General features: G+C 46.1%; 1 protein-coding gene across 4 annotated transcripts in view; it reads right to left on the reverse strand.

The window, feature by feature from the left end:
* The window catches only part of LOC119181414 (ELAV like RNA binding protein found in neurons), a 203,441-nt gene that overhangs the window by 83,787 nt on the left and 96,037 nt on the right, over positions 1 to 23,617 (reverse strand). For all 4 annotated transcript variants that reach the window (XM_075875967.1, XM_075875966.1, XM_037432645.2 and 1 more), the window contains exon 2: positions 12,309 to 12,539. In XM_075875967.1, the coding sequence (XP_075732082.1) occupies positions 12,309 to 12,539 (231 nt within the window). The remainder of the gene's footprint in view (positions 1 to 12,308; positions 12,540 to 23,617) is intronic.

Below are 23,617 nucleotides of genomic sequence, written 5' to 3' on the forward strand. Positions count from 1 at the left end.
GATACTGAACTTATCCCGTGTTTTTCCTTAAGTTTCTTAACACTATGCGTGCGTTGCAAGGGCATGAAAAACGGTAGCCGCAAAAAAGGATGACTACTATATGTGTTCTTGAATAGTGACCAACTTTATTTGGTAACCATACTAATGACACAAAGGGGCTAGTGGAAACGAGAGATAACAATGAGGTTGGTTTGTGAACACGAGCCAATGCATAAAACGAAAAAAAAGGAGATTCGACGGGACAATTGCTATTTTTGTGCAAAAGCCCAGTCTTCACATGAAAATGTGAACTGTCACAACTCGCCCAACTATAAATCACGCTGGCTGCCAGGGTGTTTACTGTGGTTACGGAGCCCGGCTTCTAAATTGTGGAGGTCACATGTTCGATACGAGCCGCGGCGATTGTGTTTTGATTGATTGATTGATATGTGGGGTTTAACGTCCCAAAACCACCTTATGATTATGAGAGACGCCGTAGTGGAGGGCTCCGGAAATTTCGACAACCTGGGGTTGTTTAACGTGCGGCGATTGTGTTTTGATTGAGTTCCATTAGTAATTGTAATACTTGAAGTTTAACATACCGAAACCATCATATGATTACAAGAGACGCCACGTTGCGGGCTTCAGTAATATCGACCACCTGGATTACTTTTTAACGTGCACCTATATGTAAGCACACGGGCTTCGCGAATTTTCACCTGCGTAGAAAATTTTACTAGATCATTCCATAAGCACTCCATAACCACTATATTCCACTCGATGACAATTATATCAACCTGCCGGGTGATGGAGGTGAATTAGATATTAGAAACTCACTGCACTGTATCATGTCGGTGCATGCTAAGTGACCATGGCTGGTCAAAATATTCGAAACCGTTTACAACACCGTTGCTCATAACTATAACATATATCTGGTCCGCAAAGTTACAGAAATTATTTACTGTCAATAAAGTTTACGTAGTTTATCCTCCTGCTTTCATAGTACGTAATAGAAAACGACTACATAAAGCGAGGACTTTGTACACTGAAGCCCACGCACCAGACGGCCTCGTGCCGGCTTTCTTCTCTCCTGTGTGGATGCGCGCCGTTTCATAAAATATGATACGAAGTGGTACGCTTCTCGACAGATTAGTACATATGTTCCCGCTCATGAAAAAAGCTCGACGCTACAAGCGCCACTCCTTATTTCGTATCGTTCCCATCTGCATGGCCAACGTTTCGTAGGCCACACGAAGTGGTACCCACTCGAACGAGTCGTACTTTATTTGCCCGTGTAAAGAAACGGCCGTTGCGAAGATAGCGCTATATCTCTAGGGCGTACACAGTGTATAGCAGAAGCCCGAAAATATAGATCGGAGAGCCCACTCGGTGGCCCACTGGAAGGAATGGAAAGATGTGGCAAACGAAAATAAAAAAAACACAGAGCTGCACAAAGCGCGGTTGGGAAGAGAGACGAAGCTGCAGGCTCAGTGGGGCGGGAAAATCGATTGCACGCTTTCGCGAGGAAAAGGGGGAAGGGGGGGCAGACTCCTCGCTCCCGAAATACATTAGACACCACGATACAGTTACGCCGAAGCGACGAAGAAGGGGGAAAAAGTGCATAAAAGAATAGTTGGAAATAGAAAAAAAAGTGCAGTTCGTACGTGGGAGCGTGCATGCGTGCTACCCTGCCGCTGTAGCGCAGTTCAGTTCCCTATATACCGCCCCCGCGCCCAAAATATTACGGTATAACGCTACCGCTGCCAGGGCGATGACGCATGTTGGGTCGTTCCTCCCCTTTTTCTTTGAATGAAACGGATGCTGGTCGCGCTATCTCGTTTTGTTAGCGACAAATTTTTCATTGTTTTCATTCGTGTTTTTTTTTCCTAGAACAAATTAAAGTGGACGTTTTAGGCGACCCAACAACCCTATAGAAAAATAAAAGGCATCAACGATGTACTAAATTGATCGAAAAAATATATATCGCGTAAAGATAACAGAAGCCAACACAAGAGGAACACAACTGTTCAGCGTTCCTTGCCGCATAACTGATTATTATCATCATTATTACTATTGCGATAGTAATTATATGGACACTTTCGCCTGGATTTCGCTGCTGGCATTGTTGTCTTCGCCCACAGCATATATATATATATATATATATATATATATATATATATATATATATATATATTTATATATATGGAAACGAAGGAGTGAAAAGAATACAGAAAAAGACCACTCCGGCGCGCGGAACTGAATGTCGGACCTTTGGGACGTGAACGGAAAGCGTTCACCACTGCACCACCGAGGAGCACGTCCATCAACATTCAAGCAGAAAGCTATTTCTGTCTACCACTTACCTCTGCTGACGGGACTCGAGGGGGGGGGGGGAATTGTGTTTTCAGCATTACCAGCAAGATGACGCAATGAGAACCCGTCACCACACCGCGCTACGGCGCGCACTTTAATATACTTTAATATGCACTTTATTACTTTAATAAGTACGCACATAATATGCGTACTTTGCCCTGCTTTGAGGAGGTGGACGACGCTCCCCCTAGCGCCCTTACCTCGCGGGGAGAATCCTACGTCTTGCCTTGCCTTGGGCTTTACCTGGAATGATTCTCTTGTAGTTAAGTGCCGCACAAAGGTCACTGAAATCATTACACCCTCCGTTTCCGAAAAGCGCGCTCTTTCAGACACAGCTAAGTAACACTCCAGATGCATAGTAGCGTGCATTTCTACCTGCGAGTGTGTTTCACGCCTCATTTGAGCGTGAGAAATGAGGGCGACGTTTCGATCTGCTTTCTATTCTGCACGTGACCTTCCAATTTGTTGCTATCGCGTTCGTTGCTCCACCTTTGGGGTAAAGCTGTGACTTTTTATTATTAACTATATTAATATTTTCAATATTATGATTATTATTATTATTGTTAGTGTTGTACCAATTTGGCTAAACATGACATCTTGTGTAAGAAATGATGCACGGGGCTTCGACGTTAAGTTTGATTAGGTGCTATACCAGCCTCTGTCAACCAGCCATTATCAGAACGGACTCGATCAGAGATATTGTGATGACGCTGTATGCACTGGACTATGTCCATAGACTATACTCATGCCATTATAAGCCTTTCAAAGTATATATATATATATATATATATATATATATATATATATATATATATATATATATATATATATATATATATATATATATATATATATATATATATATATATATATTTGCGACGCTATGATGAATGGGTGACGTGGCCTGGCTCATACCCCATGTTTATTCCATACTGTGTCTTCTTCCTTCTCTGCTTCTACCAACCATCACTTCATACGTCACACGATTCCCCCTCCCCCCGAAAGCTGGCACTGGTTACAAACTACAACAAATTGAAAACAAAATGAACAAAATAATGGCCAAATTCGCAGTTTCACGTCCCTACGGAGTTCCACAATCTCACTAAATCTTCAAGGCCGAGGGAGCAGTCCGGTGATTTTTATGACGACTCTGGTGGACGAGCTTGACTGTTGCGTTCCGGACAGAGTGGGCTACACATGAACACTAACAATACTGCTTGAACTGTTCTGGGGACTGAGCAAGGTTGGAACGCAATGTTGCATCGGCAGCTCGGATGTCGTTGGGGTTGTATTTTTTGTCGTGAATGGTGCAATCCCAGTGCTTCTTGCTTTCGTGCTTTTTGACAGACTGTGATGAACTGCCTGAGTGCTTGCGGTGCGCAAGCAGTGCTTCCGCGTCTTTCTCGGCATCTTCTGTGGTGGTGCAGTCGGTGTAATAGCAAGTGCAGGGAGTGTCTCTGGTGACTTTTCTTTGTGCGAAAGTGCCTGACGTCTTTAATGAGAGATCTTATTTTCTGATGTTCTTCTAATGGAGAGTGCGCTTCCGTCGAACTTTGCGTTCGTCGATGCCCTCGCTGCAGTCTCTCTTGTTGTAGCATGAGTTTGTGAACTTGGCTTTGCTTGCTTTGCTGAGGCTGCTTGGGAGATGGCTGTAGTGGCGCCCTTTCCAAAATGGGGCACTCATTTCTTTCGGTGTTTAACGCGTCCTGTAGACAGCTGATGAATGGTGAACTGGTGTCTTGCTTGTCTGGCATAGTTGGTAATGCGTCATCATTGCTAGCATGCTCTTCAGAGGCTTCAGTGACGGGTTTCATTACGGGCGCTTCCGAAAGACAACTGTGTGCGAGGTTTGATGTATCATGTACTTCTGAATTTGTTCGATTCATGAATTGGTGAGCTCACATGTGGGCGCCACAGGTGGCGTGGCATTACTAGGTTTGAAATGCAGATTTTGGCAAGTCTGCGGTGCCGCAGAAATGACACGAAGCTCTTCAGGGGCTTCTTTTTCGCTGTTCGCTGCGAGTAGTTCTTGCGCCTGGTAGCGTGCGACGTTCGATGCGTCTGAGCCTTCTGTTTTGTTTTGACTCTCGAGAGTGTGTGCACCGGACGGCGATGCATGAAACCGTACGGGAGAAGAATGGCTTAACAGGGTATTTTTCCGATGCGCCAGGTCATCTACCATGAATACGACGTCCTTACAAGGCAAGTGGTGAGGGCTAGGAGCACTTGAAGAACCGCGTGACGAAAACCCAGGTGGTAGACCACGTATTCGAGACGAAGAGTTAAGGGCATCAGGTGGTTGGGCAACGTCTCGGGTCATATGCTGAAGCGATGACTTCGCAAATGCCGACTTTCGTGCAGAAGGGAGGCGCGCTCGATGGCTGTGTTTTTCCCAAAATACGCATTGTCGTCTGCCACTGAACTCGTGTGCCACTTCGTCTTTTGTCAGAGGTCGGATCTTGTTGTGCGTTCGAATGGTTCAAGACTGCCTGCAAAATTGACGACTGAGTGCAGTTGTCTGTGGATGGTGGGTTACAAGCAAGTCGTCATCGTATTTTTTAAACCAAACGATCATTTCTTGTTTTATCTTTTGCCAAGACTCGTCATTGTCGAACACGTGGGTGAGGTAAAATTTAAATGCCTCACCGGTGACGTAGTCGCTGAAGTTCGTAACCATTTCCCGTTCCGACCAAGATGCAGCGGTAGCGTGGAACTCGAACAGGTCGAACCAGTCTTGTACGGGTCCATCGTCCGCTGCTCCGGTGTACTTGGGGATGGGAAGGTCAGTAGATGCTTCTGACATTATGCTGGTCGATGCGTAATGCTAGGCGCTTTTACAGTAGTCCATGTATGCTCAGGGTGTCGTGCGGAGGACAGCGTAGATGATGAGAGACTGATGAAGGAGCTGGGAGGTCTTCATCCTGTCGACTCGTGTGACGCTATGATGAATGGGGGACGTGGCCTGGCTCATACCCCATGTTTATTCCATACTGTGTCTTCTTCCTTCTCTGCTTCTACCAACCATCACTTCATACGTCACATATATATATATATTATGACTTTTTGAATTTGAATTGTGCTCGAAAGCATGTGAGAACCACTTGTGCAAATTAGCGGGCAGGGACGGAGATGACAATTGTCATTGTTAGCCGCCCAGTTACCTAAAATTCAATAATTAACTTTTTACTGGCTGTAGTAATTTAGCATGTTTAAATTGGGAAAATGTAGGCAGTGGTGTTTGTACGCAATTTCAGATGGAAGATTGTTTTTTACACGTTTGTGCTTCGAGGTATGCGACTGGATAGTTTGTCTTCCGCATGATTACGCATGCAAGAGGGTGAGGGTCCGCGGAGAGCTTCTCTCTAAAGTGAGGCTCCTGTTGTGTGTGGTGTTTAGGGTGTGAAGAGGGGGGAAGCATAGGCATACATAATAACAATTACCTTGCCCTCTCCGCAGGCGAAATAAAAATCTATGATCACTTGCACCCAGTGTCGTAACACGCAACTGCACAGCCTCTAACGAGAGTCACAGATACCATGCCGAGATAATGGCGCGAGCGGAGAATTTGGATGCCAGTACGCATGCTTCATAATGACTACACTCCAAGGCGCAGAGGGTAAAAAGGGGTATGTGGTTTGTCTTTTGAGGAGTAACTGCATTGCCACAACCATTATTCCCCCAAAATGAACGATTTGTCCTTTTGAGAGTAACCGTCTTTGGACGAACTGTTTAGTCCTCAGTAGTATTGAGTGACAAAATGTCAAGGAGTAAAAGTTATCCCTGTATAGGAGAAAGTGCCTGCGTAGGGACGAACTAATGGAACTAACAGTTTTTTTTTAAAAAAAAAAAGAAATCATTTTATCGCAATTTATGGTTGAATTACCGAGAACTTGAAGGTCCTATGCTTGATGGCATGGGATAGATTTCCGACCATGGCGGCCACATTTAGATCGGGTCGAAATACGAAGAACAATAGTGACCCAAGATATACGATTGCATTGAGGAACCACAATTTGGTTTAGAAGCCAGCCCAACACCTGTACACAGAAGAGCGAGAGCATAATATACTTTGCTCGTCAGATCGCTTGAACGTATTGCCACCTCCTTTCTTATTGATATTATAAACAAGGAAAACCGTACAACGATACGTCACCCCTCATGTCTACCTATTGTCGCACTTGAATACCAGCGCCCTTTGGTTTTGTTTCACCGCTGTGCGCCCGCACCGCCTCTACTAGCCGCCAGCTGAGAAGTGTGCGCTTTGGCCGCCAGGGCACCACGCAAACTCTAGTGTTGGTTCCACATGATTCAGGCCCGCATTCAAAAGTGTGCCCCATTCACTCCCCCCTCCCCCCCCCCCCAAAACCGAAGTTCGAATGAAAGGAGGCGTTTCACCGAGTAGTGGTCAAAATAGGCATTTTTCAAGGTTTTCAACAAGTGCCTCCTCTTTCGCTTTCGCCGAAAAATATAGCTACGGGCCTGCTATGATTCCTCTGGGCCACTTCTTGTTTATGTATTAAAATGAAATATTACACTGACTTTTTCATTATGGCTCTCACTGTACGATAAAATACCAACACGCACAAACATAATCTTTACTGAACATTCTCAGTGTGTTGGTCGTACGCACTATTTACAATGTACAAAATGCGAAGCCGTCGCGGAAACGCTATATATACAGGAAGTTTTGTGCACAAACCTTTTTTTTTTTTGGAGGTGGGAGGGGGAGGGTATCGTAAACCCCGTCCACCTGAATTGTCGTATATATTGTGTCGTTTCCAATAGATATATTAATGCCGTAGACTACGCATTGGAACCTTCAGACCCAGACCTTCCCGAGCAGGCTCTCACGCTAATTAGTTAATTTAAGTATCCACACACGCCGACCTCAGCAGACCTTATCGGCGCGCGAAATTACCATTCGCGTCCTTAATCGACCTCCGTAATCCACAAAGCGCACTTGCCATTCAACGAAAAAAAGAACGAGGGTGAACTCTTTGGCTTCAGAGAAACAAAGGAAGAGGACCGCGCATTCGAATTTGGCCATTTCTTATCAATTACACAGTCTGCAAGGCCTCATACTACCCCTTCTACTGTGTTTAAGTGCAAGAAGATAAAAATAAAGCCCACAACTTCCGCGTTAATACGGCCCGACTTCCGCAGAAAATACTCGGCTCGATGCGGTGCTGCTCGCTGTTTCCCAACCACCAAATCGATGAAGAGCCGGCCAGACCCGGCTTCGTACCGAACCCCTCCCAACACTGCCTCGTATCACCATGACTACAGGCACAGCAAACCACGAAAGGGACAGCACTATAGCCCCGTCACGGAAATGCGGCCACTCCATCATAACGAGAGGATGAGGACGCCTCGCTTTTCCACGCAGGTCATCAAAACCCCATCGGTGTAGGGGCGTTTTGAAAAGTGAAGGCTGTGTTTCATTTCCACTCTCGTGGTGTAGACCGCAGCCATAGCTTGCGATAACCCTAACACTGCAGAGCAATGCGCCATCGACCCTGTAGGTTGTAGCGCGAGCATGCGAGGCACTTATCCCAAGGTGGTCGTGGTTGCAGAAAAACGTTATCGTGTCCAAACACCAGACCCATATCACTTTGAATGTTTATGGTGATAAAAAAACGAAGTGTGCCCTGCAGCATGCTGCTTTTTCAGAGTGAAATAACAATTACATTGAATGCAAGCTTGATCGGATTCAAGATGAAATGACTCGGGTAAGTTTAGACACTCAATGTCTTAAAACCTTACTTGGCCACCTCAGTGCTGTTACTGCAAGTTCTTGCTCTCGTACTGCCCTAAATGCATATCTACGGTTAGGGATCTATGTATATTTAACAACCACGCAGTCGCCTACTACCTCACCGGTGCTAAACGCATGTGTATTTGAAAACATTTCATTCCACCCTCCCTGTAACAAGCCTCCACAGAGGGTTAACCGAACGACCAAATAGAATAATATATTTGGCAACTACTCTTCACTCTATATTTACCTATCTGCTTCCTTATTTCCCTATGTATACAGCGTGCGCGTCTCTCATAATCATATGGTGGTTTTGGGACGTTAAACCCCACAAATCAATCATTATGTATACAGCTTGCGGTAATTATATCCGGGGCTTTACATGTCAAAACTATGATTTAGTCTAGAGGCACACCGTAGTGGTGGACCTCGTAAATGTCACCAACTGGTGTTCTTTGACGTGCATTGACATCGGACAGTACGTTGGCTTCTGGCACTTCGCCATTATCAAAATCCGTGGCGTGGGTTGAACCCGAGACCTTCGGGTAAGCAGCCGAGCTCCGTAAAAGCTGCTTCCCCAGGCCGGACTATCCGGCTAGTTATCAGTCGCTTTCACTCCAACTGTGCCGCTTTTTCGAACGCTTTCTTCAGCTCTCCATGCTTCTCAGTCTACCTCGTGAGACTGCGGTCAACGTCACTTGCGATCTCCGCTTTTTGGAGAAACAGAAACGCGAGCTCTTACGAAACGAATCCCCACAAAGCTCGAAGCTATCTACAAAAAAGGACAGAAACCTGGCGCGAAGTTGTGCCGATCCACCCGATGCACGCATGCGCGCCACCGCTAACCCGAGCTGCAGAGAAGACACTCCGATTTCCAATTTCCGCCCCGGGGAAAGGAGACTACGGCACCGGAGGGGGCCAGAACCAATCGACGCTGGGGTATACGAGGCCGTCGCGAATGCGAAATGTCGATAAACCCAATGCTCAACACCGGAGACAAGAGAGTTCCAGCGCACCACCAAGGGATGCGGGAAAATATGCTCGCGTTCAACCCCTTCGCGACGGGTGAATGGAGAGTCTGGATGTTGCTGCTATAGTACCTTCGCCAGAAGATACAAACAAAAACAAAAACAGAGATAGGCAGTGTGAAGCGCTCGGGGAAAACAGGCAGAACGAAAATGCATAAGCTTTAAAGCGTAAAGTAAAAATAAAAAGGCAAAGAGGAAACAAAACTACTGAAAAGAGACTTAGTTCCCGGCAAAGCTTTCTAGTGAGACGGGAGTATTGGAAGTCCACCACCACGAGCAGGAAATGGAATTCGGTTGACCAGCGGTTCGAAAGGTGTTGCGCAGTGGCGACGGAGGCAACGGCGCGTGATTTTTTTTTCTGTACACTGCATGGGGAAAGATTGGAACCTTAAAGTGCAGTGTGCAGGACGGAGGTGTTTTTCCCGCCTGGGTGGAGGTATCGCAGAAGGCGCGAATGCCAGGAGCAACAACGATATGTTTTGACGCTGCAACCAATCGAAACAAATTTTGCATGCATTCAACTTACCATCTTCTCCGGGTCTAAACATTGACTTTGTGCGATTTTTAAATTGACAGTTAAAGAACTTGAGAAGGCCAAGAAAGCCTGCTGCGACAACTCTTTTTGTAGGAATTCATAAAATGATAGTCGTAAATTTATCTCCACTATCGTTTTAATGACAAAAACGTGTTTTTTTTGGCGTTTCCAAGGATTTCTGGTTGAGCATTTTTTTTTTCACATTCTCTGCATTTTCAGAGAATCTCTTGTGAAATACTAGTAAAAATGCTCAGTAAATGGTCGTTATGACTGAAGATAAATGTTACATTGGATGCTTCTGATGTCGAAGCACGCCTTTGTTAAAGATAAATGGCAATTACTGTGAGGATAATTAATAAAGTGATTTGACTGATTACACTGAATAAGGACACAATTTTCTTGTGAGCAGCTGGCCTTATTGCGTCACCCGGCGCAGCAAATTTTAATGACGCACAATTATGCACTATGATACTTGAAACACAACTAAGCACATGATGAGTAGCTTTAATCATTCAGTAGCCACGGCTGACGAATGGCGAATACACCAGATTTTTGAAGACGGCGTGTCCATACACATTTACGAGGCCGCTATAACCGACTCTACAATAAACAGCCATAGTAAAGCAGAAAGTTTGCAGTCGGCAAACGTTTTTATTGTCGTCTTTTCGCATGCAAATTAAAGATGTAGTTCTGCCATCTGATTGGGATTAGAATGAGGATGTCTGCAGGTTGTTGCTCGATCGAACCTTGCAATATTTGTAGCAACTGCCCCGCACGGTTCCCTTTTTTTTTTTTTTTTTGGTAATGGAGAACTATAACAGTTCTCTTAAAGCGACGTGAGATCATGCTTCTATAGCACGTTGAGCGCTGCGCGACGCAGCCATGTCTAAGCCGGTGGCCTGGGTATGGTTGCTCATGATTGCCAACGTTTCTGTGCGCGAATAACGAAATAAGCTAAGTGTACCATTTCGATAACACTAACATTACAATCATCTCAAAAATGAGCTAGAAAGTAGCTCACTTTAGCATCGCTTCCACCCGTGCTCGTGCTCTAAGAAGTTGGTTGCAGAGGCGTCATTGTAAGGCATCTATAGTCAGAAAGGGCGACCGAAGAGAAACAATGGATTAGTTTGGACTAATAAACTACTCTCCGAAAACTTTAGTGTAGTTAATTGCACAGCCACAGGTTTAACAATAAATGTTAAAATGAATGTCAGAAGTTTCCAAATTAAAATTTTCGCAGAAGTCACCAATGGCCACATTCGCGCAAGAAAATTTCCTGCAACTTGGGTCAAGTATTGAGGGATTCTGGGCAGTGGCTGGCCCGCAAACCCTCAAGAGACGAGACCAAGACACACAGGGAGCCATCTATAGTCCACCGAGTCTCGGTCGCGACTGCCCGTCCGCTCCCAAACTATTTAGCTCCTTCTGAAGACAATTTATTTTGTTTTTATTTATTCGGGACTGTGTAGGCCCTTCAGTGAACACCGCCAAGCATTTACGACGCGAAGACGACAGGTCCGTGAGCCTCAAAGTGACGTGGCAGCCTGCACTTCTTTTTCATGAGTTGTGTCGCTTACCGAGCATCTTCTCGAACTATGTCTGGTATTTCTTGGCATCATGAAAAAGGGTTCGCTCTACCAGACGACCAAAATTTAATCTGCGACTAAATAAGCATACTACTGCTCGTGCATCACGTAGTCGATTATAATTATCAGCCGCAGCCTTACTGCGCCCACGGCAGGCCAAAGGTCTCTCCCAAGTCCCATCAGTCAACCAAGTCCTGTGCTTTCTTCTGCCGCACTACACCTGCAAACTCTTTAATCTCATCTGCTTACCTAATTTCCAGTCGCGTATACCTTCCAGTCAGTTAAAGTAATCCTTCAAGACTGGCGGTTATCTTGTTTACGCGCTGCGTGCCCTGCCCATATCCATTGTTTGTTTTTGACTTCGGCTATGTTGTCCTTAAACACCGTTTGTTCTCTGGCCCATTCTGCTCTCTACCTGTAACATGAGGTTACACCTACCATTTTCTTTTGCATCACTAGCTGCGCAGTCCTCAATTCAAGCTGAACACTCTCGAATGAGGGTGAAAGTAACTTGAAAAAACAAAATCACAGCATATCCACGGAGTAAATAATGATGAGTAAGGTGAAACGTCCTCCCGCCCATCTGTCTGTGTGTCCATCTGTCCGTGCAGGCGTTCATGCATCCGATCGCGTTCGAGAATGCAGACGGCGCGTGGGTAACACCGACGAGACGCGATCTAAGGAAGCCGAGCGCAAGCGCCATGAACGTGCCCGCCGCTCTGCTTCGTCCACGCCACACCAACGATCCGCCACGTATGGCGACTATCCAGGAGATTGAGATAAGCACACGTTTTCCGCGTACTCAGGCACAGCTCACGCAGCAGCCAGTCGGAGAGTAGCGGTACAGCGCCATCTAGAATATGCTCACTCAACTGAAGTTTGTATGTACTTCTATAAGACAGCGCCGTCTATTATACTGTTCGGGAGCTACTGCCTTCTTTCCTTTCTCGTCTCTTTTCTTGGTAACGCGGGACGCTTGACAAGGTTAGACTACGAGGAGCTTCGTCCCTAAAAGAAATAGATGGCTGTTCTGCAAAAGCCACACGTACCAGTGACCTTGTCGCGGATGAGCTTGCAGGACTCGACCTCTCCGATGGAGGAGAAGAGGGAGCGGATCTCTTCCTGCGTCATGGTCTGCGGCAGGTAGTTGACGATCAGGTTCGTCTTGGAGTCCTCGGCCGAGCCCTGCTGCTGCTGCTGCGCCGACGAGCCATGCAGCGTACCATTCTGCTGCGAAGACTGCACCGACGGACCGGTGTCCATGCCATTCATTTGGGAAGCTGCGAGGAAAGAGGAGAGTGGGACACACTCTTAAACACCGGGGCAAGTAGCTTCACAGAGCGCTGCACACGTTACTAGACTTGATAAGCACTCGTCTTAACGCTTGAATTAGCGCACAGAACAGGACGCAATTGGAACAACATGACCACACAGGACGACCTACAACCACAATTACAGACTTTGAATATTTTCTTCTGAAGATCGCCCTAAACGTTTTTCATTCCTTCTTCTTCAAAAGTCATCATTGCATAGGATGTGCTGCTGTTCCTCATGTGCCTTTTTCTCGTTCCTATCCCCCCCCCCCTTTTTTTGTTAACACATACGAAAGTTCCGAGTGCGAGGCCTACCCTGTCGAGTCGTTTCGTTCAATCTGTGTTGTGTTTGCTTAGCAGATTAAGATGTTCTATCACCAACTCGCCGAAATTTCGACAACAGCTTATTTCACTTGTAGTCTTGACATTTCGCACACTCAATTTACGATTATATACGCAACCAACTAAATTGTAACACAACGACATCAATTTCATGACTCAACACTCACGGTCACTGCATTTTTTGCCGCCACTCGTCTTCGTAGTTCATACAGCTAACACTGAAAGTGTTGCGTTCCTAATTGCAGGTGGATGAATCAATGTTGATGATGCAAACATTAATCGGTTGATTTCACTGCAGTCAAAATTACGAACAGGCTTGTCAATTCATCCGTCCATAACAGAGGCCTTCGCAGGTTAGTCTTGTTTTTTGTGGAATTTGCCATTCTGTAGCTGCGTTCCACACACGACACTCCAAGTTTATTACGTGACTACAAACACGCTCTCTACGTAGCCCGCTGAGGGGGCCATGACTGCGCAACGAAATGCCCGTCTACCTTTTGGTTAACTTAATCAAGATCACATCAACACTGGCCGCCCAATACTCTCTTACGCTGAAATTGACAATTGGCCCGCCATTGCCAATGCTTGAAAACTTGAGACCTTATGAACGTACTATCCAAAGCAAAATTTTGCGTGACGCGAAATGTTGAATAAAGCTAAGTTCTTGGTTTTTTCTTGGAATGTAATTTTGAAATAAATGTTCCATACTGCGCTTGGCATTCGAACCTATACAGTCACCAGCTTGATTACAAGCATTAAGCACTGATATAGCAGAAATTCACATTTGTTATGGATCCGACGACCCACAATTTTTTGCTGGTGATATTACATCCGTGAGCCAATATATACGGATCGTTGTTGTCAGTGCACGCCATCTACTGTTGAGGACATTTCTTTGATGAATTGCGTCAGAGCAATGCTCCCGACAGCAGATGACATGCCAGTAGACGGCGCAGACAGTGATACCGGCACTTGCTTCCACGGTCTGTATACTCCTGCTCAAGAGTGTACGTGCCGATAATACTAAACACCGAGTATCCGCAACAACATAGAAAAGTGAATCAAATCACTATCGACGGCTCATCCTGGCAAGATGGCGACTCCAAAGTAGAAAAAAAGAAGTTCCACTATCCGGTTCTAACCAGTGACCGCAATCAGCAACCACCGCGCAGAGAACAGCTCCCGCTGGAAGCAGCTGGGTATAAATGAGAGCGAACGGAACACGGGGCAGTAACTGACGACCCAATACGATGGAACAAGCCAATGGGCGCAGCGTAAATAAAGCAACGCTGCCCTTCTTATTCACTCGGGCCATAGCGTACAGTATACACTCTCACATTCTCTAGCCGCCACCAAGAAAACGAACGGCCAAAACGCAGGCCAGTCGGAAACTCCACTGTTCCATTCACCGCGATCTATATTTGACGCCGCAGCAGAGATGGTGTTGCTGCTGTTGCTGCCAGCACTCCTCATTTCCCGAAACAGTCCCCGAGAGAGACGATGGTAAAGCGGGAAAACGGAAAAGAAAGCGAAAGAGACTGACCCCTCTTACACCACAAGATAGAAAGAGAGTATCACCAAAAGAAAAGATAGGAGAGACGCAAATGGCCTCAGAGAGCCGACCCCCGCTGCGGCCAAGGTCTAGGCTCGCCCGAGGATTACAGGCGTCATCATCATTACAGCAGCTGCCGGCCATTGGAGAGCTGGCACTCGGATGGCGGTGTGGCCTAAGCACCGTCGCCTTCCTGTATGCCGAAGGCAGGCGTCGGTCAGGCTGTCTATATATAGACGTATCTAACGTTCGGGATCGGCCAAGTTGCCGGATGCCTCGTGCCCTTCCACTGGATGATAAAACAACGTGGCCGAAGAAGCGTTCGGCTAATCCCGGTATAGTATGCACGACCCTTGCGCTTCAGGACGGCGGTGTGAGAACGCAGTTTCGCAGAATGCGATTCGACTCACGGCGTTCACTTTGCGGCTGTGATTTTAACACTCGTGAGCTCGGAAATTTGGTTTGGCTGGCACCGGTCACCGATGTTGTTGCTCATTTATGCGCTAAGCCGAAAATCCAGATTGGAAACTTAAGCGCATAAAAAGTTTACGCATTCTAGCCAACCTGCGTGCAAGGAGTCAAAACTACCCCACCCGTCATGGAGAGAAATAAAAAGTATGGATGGAAATAACTTTATTTGTACGTCCTGTACAGAGTGTTTCCCCCTGCATGGCCACCAGCCTGGCTCACAGTCACCAGTTTGACTTGTTCACAACAACGTTAAACTCATCTCGGGGCTAGGAGGTCAAGCCTCCTGGCTCTGTCGTGGGCTTACTGAAGAGCCAGGACTTGGGGGATATGATGGTTAAGAGAACTCGGTTGAACTCTGGCTTAGAGCGCTTATATTACACATTCCAGCTGTTTCATATCACTTCGATCTGAAAGGTTCTGACTTATTTAACTGTTCGTGCACAAAATCCATGTGTTATTTGCAAATGTTGCATTTGATCTTTAAAACCTTAGCACACCCAATTACATACATTTCCTCTTAGTCACTAAATAAAGCTTTTAGAATTATATTTCCATTTCTCGATTGCATGTAGATACTTGTGGGATTATTATCTATATAGTGTACAATGTTGTAATTTATGTCGTTTTTATGTTGCGTATTATGGGTCTTATGCTTCCTTTCCAGATTATAATCGCGTATCATGTTTATTTTTTACACAATGTGATAGCTTAGCTTTTCAATATAAAGTTGATACATGTATTGAATCACAACTACAATATGTACGCCCTGTTGTGGCGAACTGCCCGTGAGGCGCTATATCTCAATGTTTACCACGATGCTGCTACCACTCCGACTTTTACGTTGTGTTTATTTTCCTTTATCGTTTTCATGTCGATGTGAACTAGTCAAGCTCTTAAAAACACACCTTTCTCACAGTCCTTTCTTTCTGAACGACAGAACGAAAAATAAGCTTTATTTGCCTTAATTGGATCTGATATTCACCTGGAGCGCTTCGGAAATTCGGGTATTTTAGCCTATTATGAACATGCATGCAGTACGCCAATTCGCTACGGTATTATTACCCAACTCTCCACTGTAGTTTTTTCTGCTTGTAATTCCACTGACGGCTGCGCAACCTCACAGTTTTTTTCCAACACGAAAGTGTTTTATGCCGGGGCCCACCAAGACTTGAATGACGTATAGCTGTCACGGAAATGACGTCAAAAATACGCGATAGGAACTCGAAGAAGACGTTCTGTTATCGGGAGTTGAACCCGTGACCTCTGAGTCTATGGCAACAGATGCCGGGCACGCTGTCCACTGCACAATGCATGGCCACATAATTCGAACCCTTAATTACGCCTTCTGTATTTACCACAGTCCTCTCAACGTTTTTGGTGAAGTGCAGTAATCCATCATGGCCGTGGTATCTGCGATTAGTTCCTCCAACGCGCCGTTTCTAGGTGTCCGTCTCGTTCGACGCATTTCTAATAGGAGTATGCGCAACTTGGTTACCACCAAACACACCCCCAGAGGGCGATCGCACCCCAAGGGTCGTAGAGTTACCGTATATATGCTACCTCGGTAGCGCAGCAACTCTAAAGCGTCGGTGCCTCTCATGGCATTCATCCATACGAAAACATAGCTATGCAGCGCATAGAGTAAGGCGCCTGCTTCGTCTATATAGATGTACTAACTCCACTTACGCTCACCTCGCAAAAAAGCGGGGCCAGCTAGAAAACCAGGTAGAACGCGCAAAGCATTTCCCTATGGTCGGGACGTGGTGTTCAATAACCCAACACGCCGCGAGTAGACGACCTTAGCCCAAATTTTGCTTCTATTCAGTCGCGTTCTTCTGGATGTCTCATCGCTTTCTCTGGCTCCGCACTTACCTATGACTGAAAAGGTTTGTTCAATCATTAGTGATGGGTGTCAGTCCTCGCAATGGAGACATGTGACTAAGCGTTAACATGACTGCACCCACCTTAGGCGCTGGTATAGATGTCAAATACAAATACACATTGCGCAAGCTCTCTCACGTTAATGTACAGTAAACATTAAACTACTTCTGTAAGGAAACGTCTTATTTTTGTGTTCTACCAATTCTTATGACGGAGAGATCAAACACGTTTTTTTTCAATACATTACTGAGCGGTTGTCAAGCCTCATTATTTTTTTCTCAGCCCAGCCATTGCTAAAGAAGAATCTGTCGTTCATGACACGCACTCTCACTGGAACTAGGAGTGGACAAGCTGTTTTAATAGTTTTCTACCATATCTACTATAGGAAACTCTGAAGCTGCGATTGTTAGCTAAGGGGCACTAATATAGTAGTACATGAATTCACCTAAAACTTCATGCTTGCGGACTCAAACTAATTTGTGGCCTTACGTATAGTCGCGTTTTGGCGTTTGCTTCGTATAAAAACATGAATCCTCGTCAAATTTCGTGAGTGAATTTTGAGTTCTCAGCCTAAAGGCAGTGAAGTGGTGAAGCGGTATTATTGAACATTTGCTGAACTTCGCCTTTCGCCAAAGCGCGTGCAGGTGACACGCAGTCACACGGACCCAAAAAAACCAAGCCTGTTGACTGGCCCTTTAACATAGTGCCCAGTCTTCGAGACGGTGCCGTCGTTTTCGTTTCCGTTCCCTGTGTTCAATCAGTCTTCTGTCTTCTTCTGTTAGTCTTCTGTTTTAGCAGCGTTTTTTTAGCATGTTCGAGTAAGAAACACAGCGGACATAAGCAGCTTGCTACTCGGCGTCTCGCGGCGGTTCGGACTACTCGAGGTCTACCAATCTCAAGTTAGGTGACGTCTAGGCGTGCGAGTCCTTATCATGGGAGAGCGAGATGGCGTGTCGTAATGGAAGTGCGGGAGACTACAGGATTGTCTAGCGTGGTGACGAGGTGTTGTCGATCGGCCGACAGATTCGAAGTGCACGCGCTTACTCCTGATTGGTCAAAGCACGATCACGTGACCTACCCGCTCATGGAATGTTGTATAAGAAGACGACCGCTGCTATTTTTACTACTTCTACTACTAGTAGTAGCAGCAGTAGTGGTGGCAGCAGCAGCAGTAGTAGTAGTAGTAGTAGTAGTAGTAGTAGTAGTAGTAATAGTAGTAGTAGTAGAAGTAGTATAACCACTACCACTACTACTACTACTATAACCACACAAATGTGGCAAAGACAGCTCGGAACAAATAAAGAAAGCTGTCCGATTTTTCGAGAAACCATTTCAGCGCTTTGGACAGTGGTGTCCTCTGTGTGGAACCTCCTCCGACTCTCCGACGCGCTATTACGTAGAAACATCGCCACAGGCGGCGGACCAATTTAAACGTAAGGACCTGTTAGGGTTATAACGCTTAGATATGTTTACAGCACAGAAACATCCTTGGACATCCTTGGCCTACCACTAACGCAGAAGCCCGTCTCGCAAACGAAGTGGCGAGTGGCTGTTAAAGTTGTTGCTAAGCTGTGCCACGGCCGCTCGCTAACGGGTAATAAATGGGGTGGGAGGGGGGTGGAAAAATGAAGCCCGGCGAAGACCTGCGTCGTGCATCACTGATTTGAAAAGGAGTTCATTCATGGGGTTAGTCCAAACGATTACCTTCTACAGTTCAAAGAATATTCGAAGAACCCAATTTCGCCGTTAAGTTTCAACGTCAAAAGTGGCTTCACTAAACGAAGCCAACCGACTGCGGCGACTACAACTTTAAAGTCTTCGCGATGACGAAATTGGTTTCCCAGGTCACGTGTTGTTAAGATCGTGTCAATTTTTTATTTTTTCTATTTTTGGTAGTCCTATTCAGTGAATCCACACAGCTGCGCTCTGCTCCTAAACAAAATTAGTATCACACAAACACCTCCCCCTCTCCAAAAAGATAAAAGAAAGGAAGGGAAAAATCAGCAAGGCTCAAGCCATGCAAACCATAGAACAGCGAACCTCTAATCGTTACAACGACGACTTTCTCTACAGAAAAGCTGTAATAACCGCCACAACTTCAAGAATCAATTACTTTCACTTATTTCCATAGCTATTCCTCTCTTTCGTCAACGTTACTTGTGTGAATAGAGTGAAGTGAAATTAGAATGTCGCAGTTAGCAGTGTGACATGATAATGTGCTCGAGCTAATTATCATTGCTGTATGTCGTGCACGACATGTATGTGCACTTCCACTTATGTTTAATTGTACTGTGCATAAACATACTTCCTATACATTGTGGTTGTTTTGAAATAAGCCTTAGTTATCAGTTCAGCGCCTCACCTATCTCGTCTCGTCTTAAGCCATGATTTGTTCTTTATCGTCGAGATGTGCAGAACAAGAACGGAGAGGCCGAAGAAAACGGGAGGTTCGCAGAGCTTGCCTGCTCAGTTTTGCGAAGGCGCCGCAGGAATGCCACTAATTAACCTTAGCGTCACTAAATCCGAACTGTTTATCCACACGTACATTCAGTTCATTAAGAGGCTTGAAGCATGAAGTAAGCACAATATTGCTTGTCATAAAAGCACGGTATTTGCGGCAACACTCCATTAAGAAGTCCTTATAATAGGCGTCTGACAATTTCATCACCTCTTTTGTATGCAACGCTGACTTAAAGAATGGGCGTCACACGATGCTCTTTTCATAGTGATCGAGACCGATTGGAGCAGCGTTTTCTTGCTCTGCTTGGTTCATTTTCACTAGCCATCGAATAGAGGAAATCACGATTGAAGAATTAGGAACCGATCGGTAGTCAGTCGTGATTGTTCGCTCAGACTTAGGCTCCCATTGAATCATAAGTTCTTTCGCAACAAAGCCTGCAACTCTCTCCAACGCGTTTCTCAGGATATGTTCCGGTAACGAGTGCAACTTGACAAACCAGGCGCGAAAAAAGAAATAACAGCAATTGATAATGGTATAAATAAGGAAAGCCAGCGTTTGTTCTTGGAGCTCTGAGTTTTGTTTTGTGATCGCTTTAAAAAGTACCGCTGTTAACCATTAATTGCGCTGAGCTATACCAACCAAGCTTTTGTATTAATAAGTTATCTGTTCTTTGACGTCCCGAAACTACGATATGATTATGAAGAGCGCCACGGTAAAGGGCTGCATAAATTTTGGTGATCTGCTGTTTTTTTAAGGTGCAGTGACATCAACCTGGTGCATGTCGCGCTTTTTGCGGCAAAGCGTAATTATCGTGCCCATAGTAACGATTCGGTACTAATAACGCAACATAGGGGCCGATTATTACATTCGTTATATTAGTATGAGCAGTATTGAACCTAATTCAAAACGGATGAAAAGCCCGTTAATCGGAAACGCTGCCAGTGCTGCCAAGAGGTCCCCTTCTGCGAAGTCGCCTCATTTACGTACCTACACGAAATGGTGAATTGAGTTTCAATAGATTTTTCGTCTGCTCGGCACTCACGTGTATAGGCATGTCGTCACCACCTCCATTGTCGTCGCCGCCGTGATCAGCGCCCGCAAGAGACGATGTAAACACCGAGAAATATGGAATTGTGGAGACTCGCGGCGTGGCGAATCATTTTCGGTTCAATCCACTTCTGAGCAGTGCTTATGAAATCGGCGCCGGACTGAGCAGCGACGAGGCAACTGGAGACGCACGCTTGGGCCACGCTGGCTGGTGAGACATGTGAACGTTGCGTGCGTGTTACGTGTCCAAGGTGAGCGTAACATTAAATAAGAACATTCACGACGTTCATGGCACCACGACCACTAACACGAAGTGGCATAACAAAACCGCAGGATTTACAAGAACGCGCTGCATGAACCAAGCGAAACAAGGCAAGTGAACCCGTTGCTAGACGGCCAGGCATTGCCGCCAGATGGGACCACATGAAGGCACCTCGATGACAACACTGAAATTTTCGACGTCATCACTGCTCGCTCATCGTCACTGGGTGCTTGAGCCGTAGCATAGGAGCTTCTTAAAAACGTCGAAATACTGTCAATTTCTCACGGCCTAGAAGGCCCTGATGAGCCTTGAACACTATGTGCGCTCGAAAAGAACAACTTCTAAGTAAAGGACGCGATTCATGCTTATGGTAAATAAACCAATGCATACCAAGTAGTAGAATGAACACCACATATCGTGTTTGAAATTTGGTGTCACTGCTCCTTTGACGTGGACTGCGATTGCACAGTACTTTGTTTTTTAGCCAGCAACCGTGACAGTAAACGGGCCTCTAGCGTTCTGCCTAAATCGAAATGCGTCCGCCGCGACCCTAATCCAGCGTTCAAGTCATCAACCGACCACCATGACTTCTACACCACCGCGGCAGGCGCTCAACCAAACTTTGCCGCTATTAGGGGTGCACGGTTTTACGAGTTCAACGTCTTCATTAGCAAACCATTTATTGTTAGAGTACTCACGTTGGGCAACATTACTCACTAAGAATGGAAAAGGCATCTGCGATGCAGGTGAAGCGACAAAACGTGCACCTCGTTAGTCGGTATACGACGTTGAGCGCGATGCTACAGGCAGACTTGTTGCTAACGAAGTGAGAACTATACTTTATATACAAGGTGCAACGCACTGAAACCTATGCAAGAGCTCCGGTCAGCAAGATTGGGCAAGTCCGCGAGTGTCGCGCTTGGCTTTCGCCATTGTAAACGCTCGGACGAGCTGAGCACAAGCCCACGTCAAGACGGTATGCAAATGATAAATAAAAAAAAAACTAAGATAGCTTCACACTATGCTCTGTTCCAGGAGCTACGTAGGAAACTGTAGAAGCAGCAGTTTTCATCGACCAATCAACAGAGTGAGCACATCTAACTGTATCCTTCGGCGCCCTGTCGCTTAGAAACGACGAGCACTGTGGTGTGGCAGCCCACCATCAGAATTTCCTTCACAGAAACTGTGCCTAACTCTGCACAACGCACCCATGTCGACGTCGTTTAACGCATTTGCTTGATCGCGACCCCTTGCACCGCGAAAAATAGTTTTGGGTGACCGCAATAGATAGGCGAACCACGTCGTCTGCTTTTGGCTTTCTACATCGTCGGCGTTTGCTGCAAAATGCTTCGAGCTGCTTGCTTCTGGCTCTACGTTTTTCTCTCCATAAGAGCGGACGTCATCTTCACAGTTTCCAGGCATGATTTCAGCAGCCAATAGAGCATCTTACTCTGCCCGGCATTCCAAAAATCGCAGCGTAATACCAAATAAGGTGTTCTCAAGCTGGCACCAAGCTAAATGACCACGGCTCTAGAAAATCTAAAAAAAAACTAACAAACGCGTAATATATACGCTTTCCGAGACCTTCAAAAGGCCCATCGCCACCAGCTAAGCCAACAAAATCGGTTGTTCGAGCGCTGCTCTCAAAAACAGTGCTGAATACGCATGAATATACTGTTGTCGAAGCCTAAGGACATGGATATAAAAGAAATGGAAAAATCAGTTAAGAGCTCACAAGCTACAGTTGACAGAGCGCACGGCGTACACTCGATAGATTTGAGGTGGGTGACAACCCTGCTGTCTGCAGCGCAGCCATGTTTTAGGGGCGAAGCTCCTTAAAGCGGCATTCGTTCGTCCCTCGTCGCAGTAGTAGTGCGTAACCAGTCTTACGCTTTAACCTGCAGGGGGGTGCCGGTGGGAGATTTCTCCTGTGCGTTGTTGAACAATAAAAAATTCGCACCGTGCGCGTTAACTAAAAGCCGAATTCTCCTGTCTCTCATTCCCAATTAGCAGCCATTGGCATGTACATTGCGCACTATCTGACAAGAAAGGGTTGCTACATTACACTCGCTGGGTATAACCTCCTTGGTTTTAGAAAGTGTTAGCGAGCGTTGGGCCGCAGTGCTATGAATACAGTGAACTAGTATATACCATGAACTCAAGGCGGTTAAAGGTGGGAAGTAGACCCGAAGCGCAAGCCGTAAGAAGGTGTGCGTGTGCCACTTCTCGTTTAGTCCTTAGAATGTCCGCTCGATGGCGGTGCTTCTATATGCGGAATGAAAAGATGCGAGATGGTGGTACTTGGAGTGTTGACTAGATGGACGAAGGGACACAGACAGGTGCATGGACGGACGCACGGATGGCTGCACGGACGGATAAACGCAAGGACGGACGCAGGGGCGGATGCATGAACGAACTCAGGGACGGACGCATGAATGGACTTGTGGACGCACGAACAGATGCACGCATGGACGGGCGGAGGGACGCATGGACGGTCACACAGAAGGACGCAGGGACGGATGGTGCAAGAACGAATGGACGGACGGGTGCTTCGCCCCACTCCCCATCATTCACCCCGTGGATATGCTGCCATTTTTTTCAGACCCAATGCCGGTTCCTCAGCGGCGATGTGAACGCGGTGGTTTGGCTGGCTGCCCATAAAATTTCAGACAATGTTACACCAATACTTCATATTTTATAGATGAAAACTTCAGGTGTATAAGACACAGTTGCGTTATTTATTCCGCCATTTACATGTTATAACCCGAACAAGCGAGAACGCTTTCTTCAATATTACAGAGCCATGAAAAAATAATTTCTATGAAAAATGGGGCAAAATCGCTACGCACATTACAATCCCAAAACGTACAGCAGCCTTCCAGTAAAATTATTGGGACGAGAAGCCTTCCAGTAAAACTGAGGACACGCAACTGATTCTGAACATGCGCACCACATAGCATTTCGCAAGAAACCGCGCTCGAAAACAGGGTAGCCTTGGCTTTGCTGCACGGATCCCGTGAAGCAGAATA

This window comes from Rhipicephalus microplus, chromosome 10 (genome assembly GCF_043290135.1).
Source record: "Rhipicephalus microplus isolate Deutch F79 chromosome 10, USDA_Rmic, whole genome shotgun sequence".
Lineage (NCBI taxonomy): Eukaryota > Metazoa > Arthropoda > Arachnida > Ixodida > Ixodidae > Rhipicephalus > Rhipicephalus microplus.